A 16825-nucleotide genomic window follows, 5' to 3' on the forward strand; every position below is an offset into this window, starting at 1 on the left:
TACTCTGCAAACCACTGTGAAGTGCATCACAGATGTTCCATTGTACTAATTATCAGAGTTTCTTCCCATTTCATTCACATATGCAACATGGGAAGAATGGCTGACTGAATGCCTCTGTGGAAGCCGTGACCGTGTTATTATTGTAATCTTGTCCACATGATCCCTACGTGAGCAATAAGCAGGGGGTTGTAATATATTCCTGGAGTCATCATTTGAAGCCAGTACTTGAAACTATGTAAGTAGGCCTTCTCAGGATAGTTTACGTCTGTCGTCTGTCTTCGTGACGCTGCCAAATCAGTTTCTTCAACATCTCCATGGCACTCACCTATGGGTCAAACAATCCTGTGACTATCCGTACCAACCTTCCCTGTTAGTCATATTCGGTACAGGTCCCATACACTAAAGCAATATTTCAGAAAGAGCCGCACAAGTGTTTTGTATGCAATCTCTTTTGTAGGCTAATTGAATTATACCAGTACTCTACCAATAAACTGAAGCCTACCACCCGCTTAATCACGACAGAGCCTACACGATCATTCCACTTTGTGTCCCTACAAACAGTCACACCTAGGTATTTGTAGGAGTTGGCTGATACCAACTGTGACTCACTGGTATTACAGCCATAGGATACTATGACTTATTGTTTTGTGAAGTGCACAACTTTACACTTCTGGACATTTAAAGCACGTTGCCAATCTTTCTAACACCCTGAAATATTATCAAGATCTGTCTGAATATGTATGCAGCTTCTTTTAGACAGTACTTCATTGTAGACAATAGCATCAACTGCAAAAAGCTTGAGTTTACTATTAATATCGTCCACAAGGTCATTAATATATAACGTGAATAACACTGGTCCTAACACACTTACCTGGGGCACACTGAAGTTACTTCTACATCTGATGATGACCCTCCATCCAAGATAACATGCTGTGCCCTCACTACCAAAAAATTCTCAATCCACTCACAAATTTCACTTGATACCCCATATGACTATACTATTGATGACCAGCATAGATGTGGTGCTCAGTCAAACACTTTTCAGAAATCAAGGAAAACTGAATCTGCCTGACTGACTTTATCCGAGGCTTTCAATAAGTCATATGAGAAAAGTAGGAGCTGGGTTTTGACACTCGATGTTTTCAGAATCCGTGCTGGTTGGCATGGAGAAGGTCATTTTACTCAAGATTCCTCATTTTGTTTGAGCTTAGATTATGTTCTAAGCTACAACAAATCAATGTCAAGGATTTTGGGCAGTAATTTTGTGGATCACTTCTCCTACCCCACTTGTAAAGAGGTGTGCTTTCTTCAAACTGCTGGGTATGGTTTTTTGTTTCAGGGATTGATGATAATTATAGTTTGAAGATGGGCTAGCTCAGCTGCATATTGAGTATAGAATCTGACAGGAATTCCATTGGGACCTGTAGCTTCATTCAATTTTAATGATTTCAGCTGTTTCTCGTCACCACTGACACTTCTTTCACTCATCTTACACAGAATCACGTTTTTGTCATCAGATGAGGCAGTGGAATGTCATGAAAACCTGGTTTCTGAAGTGCCTCAAGAAGAGTACAATCACTGCTTTACGGAATGATTTCATCAAATGCAAAAATGTACGGATGTCAAAGGGGAATATTTTGGGAAAAGTATGTACAGTAAAACTCTTCTTTTTACACTTTTCAGAGACTGACCCAAAAAAGAGTACAATGTAGGAAAATGTAAAATACAGGAAGGCACAGGAGCCGGCCTGTGTGGCCGTGCGGTTCTAGGCGCTTCAGTCGGGAACCGCGTGACCGTTACGGTCGCAGGTTTGAATCCTGCCTCGGGCATGGATGTGTGTGATGTCCTTAGGTTAGTTAGGTTTAAGTAGTTCTAAGTTCTCGGGGACTGATGACCATAGATGTTAAGTCCCACAGTGCTCAGAGCCATTTGAACCCTTTGAAGGCACAGGAAACACAACAAAGGTGAATAAATTGCTCTTTACATTGTATAAAATATGAAATTAAAACAATTTAATTTTTACGTATTTAAAAAATCTGAAATAATTGTTTGTTTTTGTTTCTTTGTAACAGCAATTGGCTCTACTTGTCTCTCCACAGTATACAAAGCGTTAATCACAAAGGCAGTGGCTGAGTGCTGACACACACAAATGCACACTTGGGTTTCCCTCATCGTTCTGATGATGTCCAATGGCATAAATAAAACACGGAAGCAAAAGTCTTTCATGAAACTATATTAAAGAGATATTTGTGTTCTAATGGGAGACTTATTATTGATAATGATTACAAAATTACGGTAAATAAAACTTGTAACACAATACTGGTTAAAACACAACAGCTGCAGAGAACAATGGACACAAAATCTATAGCTTGTTCCCGGCAAATAGGTTGCTTGGTTCAGGGACGTCCTGGGTGAGAAACAGTGTGGAAATCATCACCATCACCATCACCACCATCATCATCATCATCATCATCATCATCATGTTATGGAGCATCTTAAGGAGGAATGTTTACGTCTGACATCAGGTTGTACCAACCTACAGCCATCGACACACAGACCGTGCTGTTGAACACGAACGTGAAGTTCAACATGCTACTGAATGCTCAGAAACCACACGACCTAAGCATACGCTACGTATGCCTCAACACAGTACACGCGACTGCAGCACTTCCAAGTGGAAGTTGTTGGCTGCATCTGGCTCACACATCTGATTGTTTATGAAACAGATGGGCATAAAATTCCAACATTAGCTCTATCAAAACACACATTTGCTCCCTTACCCATACACTAGTTAGTTTGTTCTGTCTGTAGTATCCATGTCATAAGGCAAAAAGAAATTAATCATGTCCAGTCAATAAGGACATCGGCTTACAAAGGTTCCTTAACAAACAGTGCAATACAAATTCTCTCGCTTGATTACTATTCCTGTTCAGCAGCAGAATCTTTACAACATGTGAAATAAAAAACTTAAAGCAAGAAAGTGCAAAATATCTTACTGCAAGCTGTCTTGCAGATTAAGCCAATCAAACAAACTCATGCCTCAGAGAGAGTGCACTTATATTTATATAGAGAGTGCACTTATATTTACATAACACTGAGTGCTGTAGAATATACTTTTATTAAACTAATAAGAAATTATCAGAACCTATTACAAAATGTGAATATTGATGATAAAATTATTTGGATATAGTAAGGCAAGAACCAGCAACATATCAACAACTACATCACCATTCAGCGACGCTACTTCATTGCGCTATAGCAACTATGACTGTTGGGTGACCATACTTTGCATCTTACAATGTTTTAATCGTATATATTTTACTAACTGACATTTAATTATAACAAACTGTATCAATAACATTGCATTTCTTACGGATCCTGAGTGTATAACTGCCTTGAAAAGGTATACTTTCATAATACACAAGTTGCAATAATTCTTTAACAACCAATATGACATATCCCATCATTTTATTACAAAACAAAAAAAACCTTCAATTCATGATGAGTTTTTCAGAGCTTCTCAATTTTATGATGCTTGGAGATGGCACATATAAGCATGGGCTTCAACTGAAAGCCAACGCAGCCTCTCATGAGTCTGTACTGAAGAGATATGGCACATGCATGATAAAAGTGGTTTTCTTCCATCTCACTGGTCAATATTCAAACAAAAGTTCAAAATATCTGTCATGTTTGATACTGCTCTGCACATTTGGAAAAACTCCCAATGCACCTTCTCCATGCTACGATGCCAGAAACTGGCACACTCAACGCTCAAAATTTTAAAGCACAGTCCGTGTGCCGATGGCTTAAGACTGCACTCCAAGTACGGATTAGCGTATTTCACGTGGAAGTAATGACAATTCGTGAAAGCCCATTACAGAGACAGCCAACTTCAAAAGCAGTGTTTATTTATATAAATAACTGTGAAATTAAATTAAAGCTATTGTAATACAATGCAATGAGTAGGGGGAAGCTCGCTACTAAAGCCACTGTCATCTCATTTTGATAATTGTTAAGGCAGTGACTCAGTATACTTTCCCACCCTTCCCAACACTGAAAACCTATAAACAGGTGGCCGTGACCCGACACGCTGAGAGTTAAAATCTTGCTTACCGCACTAACAATATATTATGTGATCAATAACTCTGCATACAGTCTGCACTTTCTGCTTTGTTCTGAGGCTGATGTCGAACAGGTGCTTAACCTGCAGCGTGTGTGGACGGTGTAGTTGAGGCTACAGGTGGTTCTGCGATGTTTCGAGAGTGTCGCTCATAAAATGACTCGAGCCCATTCATTCAGTTAAACGTGATCACGAACACTGGCACTTATTTCAACATTCTCAGTGATCAAGTGTTGCTGCCCGTACACCTTCATCGTGTTGATGACGATCGGTTTGTGGGGTGCTCAACTGCTCGGTCATTAGTACCCGTACAAAGTCCCAATTTTTTCCACAGTCCAATTTTTTTTCCACAGTACAATCTAACCACTGTCACGAGTGATGACGATGATGACGAAATGGTGAGGACAACACAAACACCCAGTCTTATTGGTGAGGACAACACAAACACCCAGTCTTCTGGCAGAGATAATCCCCAACCTGGCCGGGAATCGAACCTGGGATCCCGTGATCCGGAGGCAGCAATGCTAGCCACTAGACCACGAGCTGCGAACGCCTTCACAACGAGACTGCTACGGACAGTATCACTTCCTAGATCGTAACAGCTGTGTACACAGGGCTGCAGATATACAACCTCATCTAGATGAATGTTCAGAACCCTCTCACACTTCGACTGGTCGGCCAGATCACTCGATCTTAATCTCACTGAAAATGCCTGGGACTAGGAACAGCAGGGAAAATGCAGAAACCACCCTCCCTGCAATTTGTTAACTGGACGAGGCATACGGGATGAAAACTGTAGATGTTCGTACCAAACCTAGTATCAGTGCGACACGTCTTGGTGGGTGAGTAATTTTTGTCAGGTGTTCCTGTCCCAACCACCTTTTGCTGTGAGAACCACTGCAGGACGTGCAGGAATAGAGTCGATTAGGTTCTGGAAGGTACCGAAAGCCGAGCCGACTGCAGTGCCGTTACCAGCTGTGCTATTTTTCTCGGTTCGGGATCCGTGACACGAACAGTCCGACAGATTCTCAAACGGATTTTAAACTGAGCAGTTTGGTGGCCAGTGTACTCATCCTGGTGCTCTTCACGTGTGTACGCTGCAAGCTGCATAAGACATTTCGTTGTCCTGCTGGTAGGTGCCACGCGCTGAGGAAAAACAAACTTCGTATAGGGGCGGACGTGGCCCCGGCAATAGCTGCATTGTGCTTACCAAAATACTGACATCACCCAGGGAATGTCACAAAAATATTCCTCAGGCCGTAACACTCCCTCCTGCAGTGTCAACCCTTCCGATGACTGTTACAGTGTGTTCGCTTCGAGAAATCTTGTGCTGCACACTCTGACGGCCACCTCTCCGATGGAGTACAAAATGCGATCCGTCTGGAAAGGAGACCTGTCTAACGCACTGGAGATCCAATTACAGCACTGGCACACAAATTCCTGCCTTCGTCGCCAATGAACAGCAGTCAGTGTAGTGCCCCCAGAATTTTACGAAAGTCTGGAGACACTCGTGTTCCAGCCGTTTCGAACACGCGTTATTTTAAAGCAGGGCGTAAGGATGAGCACGGGATAACTGCACCCATTTATTGTGCAGGCGAAACTGGGAGGGAGATAACTCGTCGGCGCCGGCAAATGTTCCGCACGACCTGCCGAGAATAATCAAATACGGCCCGAAGCTCCGTGGCCGGCTGCAAAGAGTAATGTAGCTTTGGATTGTTGGAAAACAAATGGAGTGACTCGAGATAGTGACTGTTTATTAGACGAACTGCTGTCGAGAGTACGTGGACTGGAAGTGGATAGTCAGCCACGATAAAAGCTTATGTGTTAATTGTGTTCAAAAATGTGTAATTAACTGATTCAGGGTGCCCAGTAATATGTGGACTTATGTCATAAAGTTTAGTTGTTTTTTTGTACAAAGTGGAAATAAATATGTTCTGGTGCACTGAATGATATTCCAAGAGTATCGTATTTTTTAAATAAGAAGATAGAGAGAGAGAGAGAGAGAGAGAGAGAGAGAAAATTTCCCCTTCCTAGCAGTGAAATCTTCGGAGAAGCGTCTGGTGCTAGCAGAAGACATCGGCACTGCAAGAAAGCAGAACCAGCATTCTTCAACAATTAAGTCCACGAAAATGCTTAAGCTGTATAGAGAGAGCTTAACATTACACCAGGCCACCGCATCAGGGCCCTGCTACAGAAACCCGCCACCGAATGGTCTCTGAGGATACACTGCCGGTAGCCCCTCGATTCGTCCGGACAGTCAGCTGCGAATCTATTCACCTGTTCCCATATCCGACAGCCGTCATTCGCCTGTCAGCTACGGCCAGTGATGCACCACAGTTGCGTCAGCACCGGTTTTGGAAACAGACATTTTGCCTTGCACATTATACGTGGTGACTCACGAGGTTTTCCCCCAGTCTGGAGGGTTTGTTTTGTTGTGGTCTTCAGCCCTGAGACTGGTTTGATGCAGCTCTCCATGCTACTCTATCCTGTGCAAGCTTCTTCATCTCCCAGTACCTACTGCAACCTACATCCTTCTGTATCTGCTTGGTGTATTCATCTCTTGGTCTCCCTCTACGATTTTTACCCTCCACGCTGCCCTCCAATACCAAATTGGTGATCCCTTGATGCCTCAGAACATGTCCTACCAACCGATCCCTTCTTCTATTCAAGTTGTGCCACAAACTCCTCTTCTCCCCAATCCTACTCAATACCTCCTCATTAGTTATATGATCTACCCATCTAATCTTCAGCATTTTTCTGTAGAACCACATTTCGAAACCTTCTATTCTCTTCTTGTCCAAACTAGGTATCATCCATGTTTCACTTCCATGGTCTGGAGGGTATTCCTTAGGTTATTTGGAACTAAAAATGTAAATAATGTAATGGGATCACATCCATAATTAAGGAGCTACAGTAATTGGAAAAACTCAGGAAAATAGCAGAAAAAAAGTTTTATTGTACGATTTCACTATCAAAAATTCACATAATAATTAATTTAAACAATTTTGTAGCAGTCTATTGCATTCTGAGTAGAATTAAAGCAAGTGTTCAAAATTTCCTCTCTGCATTTGAAGGCAAAGATTCGCACAGGAGTGAACCGCGCAAGCAGCAGTTCGTAGTTTCACACGCTCGTTCCTTATTGACATTGTGGCATCTAAAATGCGTTGTATCAATTCTTCTCGTGCTTCCACCTCAACTTTGTACACAATGTCTTTCATTCACCCCCAGATGCAGTAATCTAGCAGTGTTAAATCTGAGGATCTGGCACGCCAGTCGATAGGGCCCCCACAACCTATTCATCTGTGTGGGAACTGCCGATTAAGATAAGCTGTTACCACACGCTGGAAGTATGTAGGTGCCGTGTCATGTTGGACATACACGTGCTGTCTTGTTTCCAGAGGAACATCTTCAAGAAGCTGTGGTAAGTCTTCTCGTAAAAACTTACCGTACATATGACCATTTAAATTTCCCACAAGAATAAATGGTGCCATTAACTGGTCACATGCAACACCAGACCAGACATCATCATCATCATCATTTAAGACTGATTATGCCTTTCAGCGTTCAGTCTGGAGCATAGACCCCCTTGTAAAATTCCTCCATGATCCCCTATTCAGTGTTAACATTGGTGCCTCTTCCGATGTTAAGCCTATTACTTCAAAATCATTCTTAACCGAATCCAGGTACCTTCTCCTTGGTCTGCCCCAACTCCTCCTACCCTCTACTGCTGAACCCATGAGTCTCTTGGGTAACCTTGCTTCTCCCATGCGTGTAACATGACCGCACCATCTAAGCCTGTTCGCCCTGACTGCTGCATCTATAGGGTTCATTCCCAGTTTTTCTATGATTTCCTCATTGTGGACACCCTCCTGCCATGGTTCCCATCTACTAGTACCTGCAATCATCCTAGCTACTTTCATATCCGTAACCTCTACCTTATTGATAAGGTAACCTGCATCCACCCAGCTTTCGCTCCCATACAACAAAGTTGGCTGAAAGATTGAACGGTGCACAGATAACTTAGTCTTGGTACTGACTTCCTTCTTGCAGAAGAGAGTAGATCGTAGCTGAGCGCTCACTGCATTAGCTTTGCTACACCTCGCTTCCAGTTCTTTCACTATGTTGCCGTCCTGTGAGAATATGCATCTTAAGTACTTGAAACCGTCCACCTGTTCTAACTTTGTTCCTCCTATTTGGCACTCAATCCGTTTATATTTCTTTCCCGCTGACATTACTTCCGTTTTGGAGATGCTAATCTTCATACCACAGTCCTTACATTTCTGATCTAGCTCTGAAATATTACTTTGCAAACTTTCATTAGAATCTGCCATCACAACTAAATCATCCGCATATGCGAGACTGCTTATTTGGTGTTCACATATCTTAATCTTACCCAGCCAGTCTATTGTTTTCAACATATGATCCATAAATAATATGAACAACAGTGGAGACAGGTTGCAGCCTTGTCTTACCCCTGAAACTACTCTGAACCATGAACTCAATTTACCATCAACTCTATCTGACTATCTATGTAAAGACCTTTAATTGCTTGCAAAAGTTTGCTTCCTATTCCATAATCTCGTAGAACAGACAATAACTTCCTCCTAGGAACCCGGTCATATGCCTTTCCGAGATCTATAAATCACAGATACAATTTCCTGTTCCACTCGTAACACTTCTCCATTATTTGCCGTAAGCTAAAGATCTGGTCCTGACAACCTCTAAGAGGCCTAAACCCACACCAGACATTGACACTTAATCAGCGTTGAAATTGAGATACTACTGTACCATTTGGATTGCTGATGCCATCTCTTGTAAAGGTTGCCTCATCACCGAACATTATGAAGCGACAGAGCTGCCGATTTCCATTTAACCACACACAAAAGTGCAAACAGTAGGCACAATCGTGTGGCTCTAAATGGTGAACTTTCTGCACATGAAAAGGATACAGTCCATTCTCATGAAGAATCCTACATAACTTAGTTTGTGAAACATTCAGTCGGACAGCTAGGCGTCTCGTACTTGAATGAGGACTATGTGCTCTACTGAATTACAAATGTTTTCCTCTTCTCGAACGTCACAATGTTTTTCGGAGTGAATATAAATACTGGGAAGAGTATCAGTTTCTAGCAATGCTCGATGTGTTCCACTAAATGTTTTGGCACTCGGAATCCTACAATTAGGATACTGACGGTGATATTCGGCAACAGCAGCTTTCGCATTACCATCACAGAAGCCCAAAATGTACACCACCTCTCCAAACTCCTGCGGTGAAAACTTGTATGGCATCACAAAGTATACTGTATACAGGAGACAATAACAGTAAACAGTGACTGCAGACAATAACAGTAAACAGTGACTGCAGCATCAACAACGAGATTGTTACCCAAACGTACTACTTACTGCACTCGCCTTCCTAAGACTGATAGCGTGTCCTGTGAACACAAGTATAGCGCTCCATACACCGTGGCATGTTTCAGAACTCTGTTGTAGCTCCTTAATTATGGATCTGATCACATTACTGTATTTACATTTTGTGTTCCAAATAACCTAAGGATAACCTCCAGCAACTGGGGCAGAACCTCGTGACTCACCCTGTATTTTATCCACAGTGGCACACAAACTGTTCTCAAACTGTGCTGTTTCGAAAATGCTTCAACCCCTCATCCAAAATCAATGACTGTGACGTCAGATAAATCGCTCCACTTCTGCATCATGACAACGACTGCACTGCTTTTTGCACCCCCAACATGCTCTATATACCCTGCACTGCTGGTGCTGCCACTCGGCATGTGTGAGTCGTCACTGCACGTCAATGTCGAATCTAGGCAGTGGTCATTTTAATGCGACTGAATTGTGTACGAGGAAACTCGATCACAAATCGATTTCAAATATGACGAGAGAGATGCTACCGGTGTACTTTGTCCTATCAAAAGTATCCGCACACATCTACGTATTGTCGAATTAACCACTAAATGCCAGGAGAGACGGGCCCACCAGTACAAGAGGAGCCAGGCAGTACTGTGTTGTCAGCAGGTGAACAGTAACAACAGAATGGGTCGGTCAAGAGAGCTTGGTGGCTTCAAATGTGGACTAGTTACTGGATGCCAGCTGAGTAAAACAACCATAAGGGACATTTGAACCCTTCTAACGCTGCCAGAGATGACCGTCGGTGATGTGACTGTCGGGTGGAAATGAAAAGGAACAATCGCGGCTAAAGCAACATCCGCACACGCCTCGTGTACTTACCAACTGGGACTGTCAAACATTGCAGACAGCGGTTGCGGGAGGGTTTGGGTTTGGAAAATGCTTCACAAGTGTTAACTGCTATCACATTTAGCACCTACAGTGAAGTACAGAGGAGGTGGCATTACAATACGGGTGTGTTTTTTGTGGGTAGCGTGTGGTCCCCTTACTGCACTTGAAAAAAATGTTGAATGCATTGCAAACTGCGTAAAGTAGCGACAGTAGAGGAACAGTCTACAGTCTCTTTGTATCATCATGACAATGCACCCTGTTGTAAAGCAACAGTTTGTGGACAATAACATTCCTGAAATTGACTGGCCTGTGTAGAGTCAAAACCTGAACCCAATGGAACACGTATGGAATGAGTTAGAACATCAGTTTTGCTCCAGACACTAGCATCCTATACAGGATGGAGAAAAATTGTGTCACGAAAGTATAACCCAGGATTGCTGATGCCAGTAGGAAACAAAATTGCTAATGTCGTGTAGGTTGACGGCGCACAATTTTTAGAACTACAGAACCTCGGTACCACGCGCTGCAATTGGCCGCGGGATTGCCGTTTTCCCAGATGCTCTGGACAATGCGTGACCACAAATGTTTTGCCTGCCGGAGACCGCGACATATCCGAGACAGCACGCACGCTCAGCGGTAGGACACAAGCTTTCCACTCTGGGGGCGAATCCGTCGGGGTCCCAACACATCCGCTGTAGGTCCGTGATAAACGTACTGGGAACAAACCCGTCAACAGTTGTTACTTTGCATACAGAAAGTCTTTTACAAGTTGTGTCGGCCCTGAAAAGGGCCTCTTCTGTAGCTAGGATATTGTTTACTTAAAGCAGGTGCTCAAACTGGCGAAATTCTGACACAACACGAGCTCGGTAACGTCGAATGGTGTTTTGCCGAACTCTTTCAAAGATCCTCGGCATTGCCCTGATGTGATTGGTGGTATGTTGAATATAATCCATTAATTCCGCTTCATTTCTAGGTTGTTCGTGTCCAGGTGGGTGACCTAGAACCCTGAAGAATCCCCACAGGAAATAGTCCAGTGGCGTGAGGCCCGGTGATCGCGGGGGCCGTGTCCTACGAGCGCCTCTGCCAATTATCCAGTCATCGAAGAGTTCATTTAAATATCTGTGCACAGCACAATATCAGCGCCCCATCGTGCTGCAACCACAAGTGTAACCTTATGTCCAGCGGAACATTTCCAGCAGGCCAGGTAGAGTTTCTCACAAAAAATGAAGGTAATTTGACCCGGTAAGTCGAGGAGGTAGACGGACCGGCCCAATCAGATGGTGACCCACAATGCCTGCCCAGATGTTGAGCGAAAATCGTTCCTGGTGTCCGTAGATGTACGTGACGTGTGCATTTCCCCTCACCCAGTAATGACTGTCTCGAATGCTGTAAAGGCCATCCCACTGGAAGGTGCACTCATCGGTAAACGACACAATGGTGAGGAAGTCGGGATCTCGTGCAACACATCGCAGAAACCACCGGCAAAACCCTAGCCCGTGTTCGTAGTCCACCACAGGATTTAGGTCTTGCACAGGGTGGAAACTAAATGGACGCTGACCGTCATCCCTCAAAACCTCCCAGGCTTGCCGACGAATGGCTCACGTCGTGTCCACCCACTCGAGTACTTGTCGTAGCTGCTTCCTCAAAGTGCTCGAGAACAGTCTGTTCAAATTCAACATCTACATCTAAATCCATACTCCTCAAGCAACCTGACGGTGTGTGGCGCAGGGTACCCTCAGTACCTCTATCGGTTCTCCCTTCTGTTCCAGTCTCGTATTGTTCGTGGAACGAAAGATTGTCGGTATGCTTCTGTGTGGGCTCTAATCTCTCTGATTTTATCCTCACGGTCTCTTCGCGAGATATACATAGGAGGGAGCAATATACTGCTTGACTCTTCGGTGAAGGTATGTTCTCGAAACTTTAACAAAAGCCCGTACCGAGCTACTGAGCGTCTCTCCTGCAGAGTCTTCCACTGGAGTTTTTCTATCATCTCCGTAACGCTTTCGCGATTACTAAATGATCCAGTAACAAAGCGCGCTGCTCTCCGTTGGATCTTCTCTATCTCTTCTATCAACCCTCTCTGGTATGGATCCCACACCGCTGAGCAGTATTCGAGCAGTGGGCGAACAAGTGTACTGTAACCTAATTCCTTTGTTTTCGGATTGCATTTCCTTAGGATTCTTCCAATGAATATCAGTCTGGCATCTGCTTTACCGACGATCAACTGTATATGAACATTTCATTTTAAATCACTCCTAACGCGCACTCCCAGATAATTTATGGAATTAATTGCTTCCAGTTGCTGACCTGCTATTTTGTAGCTAAATGATAAGGGATCTATCTTTCTATGTATTCGCAGCACATTACACTTGTCTACATTGAGATTCAATTGCCATTCCCTGCACCATGCGTCAATTCGCTGCAGATCCTCCTGCATTTCAGTACAATTTTCCATTGTTACAACCTCTCGATACACCACAGCATCATCTGCAAAAACGCCTCAGTGAACTTCCGATGTCATCCACCAGGTCATTAATGTATATTGTGAATAGCAACGGTCCTATGACACTCCCCTGCGGGACACCCGAAATCACTCTTACTTCCTAAGACTTCTCTCCATTGAGAATGACATGCTGTGTTCCGTTATCTAGGAACTCCTCAATCCAATCATACAACTGGTCTGACAGTCCATATGCTCTTACTTTGTTCATTAAACGACTGTGAGGAACTGTATCGAACGCCTTGCGTAAGTCAAGAAACACGGCATCTACCTGTGAACCGGTGTCTATGGCCCTCTGAGTCTCGTGGACAAATAGCACGAGCTGGGTTTCACATGACCGTCTTTTTCGAAACCCATGCTGATTCCTACAGAGTAGATTTCTAGTCTCCAGAAAAGTCATTATACTCGAACATAATACGTTCCAAAATTCTACAACTGATCGACGTTAGAGATATAGGTCTGTAGTTCTGCACATCTGTTCGACGTCCCTTCTTGAAGATGGGGATGACCTGTGCCCTTTTCCAAACCTTTGGAACGTTACGCTCTTCTAGAGACCTACGGTACACCGCTGCAAGTAGTGGGGCAAGTTCCCTCACGTACTCTGTGTAAAATCGATATGGTATCCCATCAGCTCCAGCGGCCTCTCCTCTTTTGAGCGATTTTAATTGTTTCTCTGTCCCTCTGTCGTCTATTTCGATATCTACCATTTTGTCATCTGTGCGACAATCTAGAGAAGTCTTCCTCTCTGAAACAGCTTTGGAAAAAGACATTTAGTATTTCGGCCTTTAGTCTGTCATCCTCTGTTTCAGTACCATTATGGTCACAGAGTGTCTGGACATTTTGTTTTGATCCACCTACCGCTTTGACATAAGACCAAAATTTCTTAGGATTTTCTGCCAAGTCAGTACATAGAACTTTACTTTCGAATTCATTGAACGCCTCTCGCATAGCCCTCCTCACACTACATTTCGCTTCGCATAATTTTTGTTTGTCTGCAAGGCTTTGGCTATGTTTATGTTTGCTGTGAAGTTCCCTTTGCTTCCGCAGCAGTTTTCTAACTCGGTTGTTGTACCACGGTGGCTCTTTTCCATCTCTTACGATCTTGCTTGGCACATACTCATCTAACGCATACTGTACGATGGTTTTGAACTTTGTCCACTGGTCCTCAACACTATCTGTACTTGAGACAAAACTTTTGTTTTGAGCCGTCAAGTACTTTGTAATCTGCTTTTTGTCACTTTTACTAAACAGAAAAATATTCCTACCTTTTTTAGTATTTCTATTTACGGCTGAAATCATCGATGCCGTCGTGTTCGAGGTCTTCCGGCATCACCGTGATATCTCGCTAAGGAGCCCGTTTTGGCAGGTTGCTGGTGAATTGCTGTGAATGTTTGCAGCTGTGGGTGGCGTCTTGCTGGGTACTGTTTCTCACATAACCATCGAGCTTCATGCACATTACCATTGGCTAGTCCATAAACAAAAACCATATCTCGTTGTTCTTCAAACCCTGCTTACTGTATGACTAAACTGCAGGTGAAATGTGTGTGCTCCGAATGTGCAACTGCCTCTGACGTGAGGTGGAGACAAACAGTAAGACCTATTCGGCACGTGTACAAATCACGTTAGGGCAGTGACGGGTTGAGGCACGTTTTTGTGTGTGAACTGACAACGGTAGTGCTGTCCGTCAACCGACAAACGGCAACAGGGTAATCCCGCAGCCAATCGAAGCGTGTAGCACCAAGTTTCCGTGGTTAAAAAATGGTGTGTTGTCGAGCTACACAACAATAGTAATTTTGGTTCCTACTGGCATCAGCTATAAAGGGCTAAAATTTCGCAACACAATTTTTCTCCACCCTGTATTACCTTCTCTGACTGTGGCTCTTGAGAAAGAATGGGCTGCCATTCCTCCACAGACACTTCACTAAAATCGTCCGCAGCAGAGTTCAAGCCATCTCAAAGGTGAATGATGGGCATACCACCCATTAATGTCCACTTATAGGTGTCCGCATCTTTTGATCAGATAGTGTACAACTGCTTTGAAAGTGGCAAAGGGTCTGAAATGGCGAAGATGCAAAACAGACACTAAAGTAAAATGTCAACTTGTTCCACTCAGATCAAACTAATTTTAGCATGCCTTTGGTTTTCATTCTGTAGTGAAAACTGCTACTGGAGATTGCCACGTCCTCACACAGCAGACAGCAGTCCAGTTTTTTCATGAATAGATGATCTTTTGTGAAGCTTTTGCTGATTTCTTAAATGCAACAGGGTCCTTCCAGTTAACCTGTGGTGCAAATTGTCAGATACGTGCCTTAGACAAACTAGGAAAATGAAATACCTTTTCTCGCTTCACAGTCAAATCCAACGGTGGAAAATTCACGTCGGCTCGCTTGACTGGCTCTTCTTTAATAACACGATTTTTCACCGGCGGCCACACCGTGGGTCGTTTCTCTCCTCCTCCCAGATTCTTGCCGTCCTAAAACAGCACTCACATCTCAAATAAAGAAAGGGTGTCCCTACGGAATGTTACTTTTGAGTGCATAACATCATACAAATTTATTGAACAAATTCAGCAATTTACATACCATTGCAATGGACGCTACCTGTGTTTTTGTAAGAAACGTATTACTCAAAAGAAGGCACACTCTCCTCGTTTCAATGAAATTTTCCAAAATTTTTTGGCATTCTTATGTCTACATTTCTGAAATTACATGTTGAATCACAGCTTTAAGTTCTGAAAGTGACTGTGGTTTGTTGGAATTCACACGAGATTTCAAACTCCCACAGAGAGAAAGCACACAATGTCACATCACAAGATCTGGATGGCCGATTCACATCACCACTGTCAGAAATCACAGGGCCAGGGAATCTTTCTCATAAGAAGTGCATTGCTGCAAGTGATGAGTGACATATATATTCCAGTCCATTCCATTATGTAACCCACCAACAACAGAAAACGATTCAAATGAAGCCTCTGTCGCTATGCCAGATATTCCTCCTGCCATTGTGAGGTTTAATTACAAAACACCTTCTTTCTAATTACTTTTACAGTTTATTACCCTCTCCCCCTACCCCCTCCCTCCTAACTCATTATTCTCAATGTTTTTGCTATTTACCTTTTACCTCTTTAGGACTGCCCTTTGTTAACCTGCACTTAATGACAAGGGTGTTTTCCACCACTGTTCTACATGACGATGGGACCCAATATTAAATGCTTTCAATGTCTAACTGAGTAAGTTTTTTATTATTATTATTATTATTATTATTTTTTTTTTTCTTTTTTTTTCCCACTCGCCTTTTCGCGATATTTGATCTGCTGCTCGTTACATTCATGTGTTTGAGCTAGAATTTTTTCCTCACTGTTTCAGTCTGATGACGCAATAACTGTGTGAAATGCATAATTGGAACTAATAAACAATTACATAACTGCAACACAAACTGATTACTCATTTGAATGTGATAGGTTACACCAGGAATGAGCAGCCTGTGGGCCGTATATGGCTCGCAGAAGAAAGTCACAATCCTAATTATATGAACACGGTGTCTGTTCTTTTGGACCATTTTGATCCTGTAGTCATTACAAATCAAGATACAAAGGAATTAAAAGATATTTAGCTACTAGTGGGCATTGATTTACATTCATAAGGAGTCCTGGGTTCGAATCCCGGTCCACCACAAATGTTCAACGTTCCCATTTGAAGTAAATTAATTACCAGTGGCAGATAAATGTCATTAATTCCTTTGTATCTTGATTCATAATGGCTGCAGGACCAAAATGGTGTCCGTTCTTTTGGACACACAATTAAGGTGAAACTGGCCAATGATCCCTTTGGGTCAGATGCACACCACGCTCTGATCAGTGACACATTGTGAGCAATGAGGATAACGGGCAAGGGTCACCACATTCACAATACGTGTACGAGTTGAGAATTTGGGTGTGACGCGAGGCG

At 43.2% G+C, this 16825-nt stretch overlaps 1 protein-coding gene across 3 annotated transcripts in view; it reads right to left on the reverse strand.

The window, feature by feature from the left end:
• LOC124720416 overlaps positions 1-16825 on the reverse strand; it is a 331791-nt gene that overhangs the window by 217347 nt on the left and 97619 nt on the right. For 2 of the 3 annotated variants that reach the window (XM_047245766.1, XM_047245765.1), the window contains exon 5: positions 15214-15351. The exons of the other annotated variant lie outside the window; for it this stretch is intronic. In XM_047245766.1, coding sequence (XP_047101722.1) covers positions 15214-15351 — 138 coding nt within the window. The remainder of the gene's footprint in view (positions 1-15213; positions 15352-16825) is intronic. 3 annotated transcript variants of the gene reach the window in all.

Source organism: Schistocerca piceifrons, chromosome 11 (genome assembly GCF_021461385.2).
Source record: "Schistocerca piceifrons isolate TAMUIC-IGC-003096 chromosome 11, iqSchPice1.1, whole genome shotgun sequence".
Classification (NCBI taxonomy): domain Eukaryota; kingdom Metazoa; phylum Arthropoda; class Insecta; order Orthoptera; family Acrididae; genus Schistocerca; species Schistocerca piceifrons.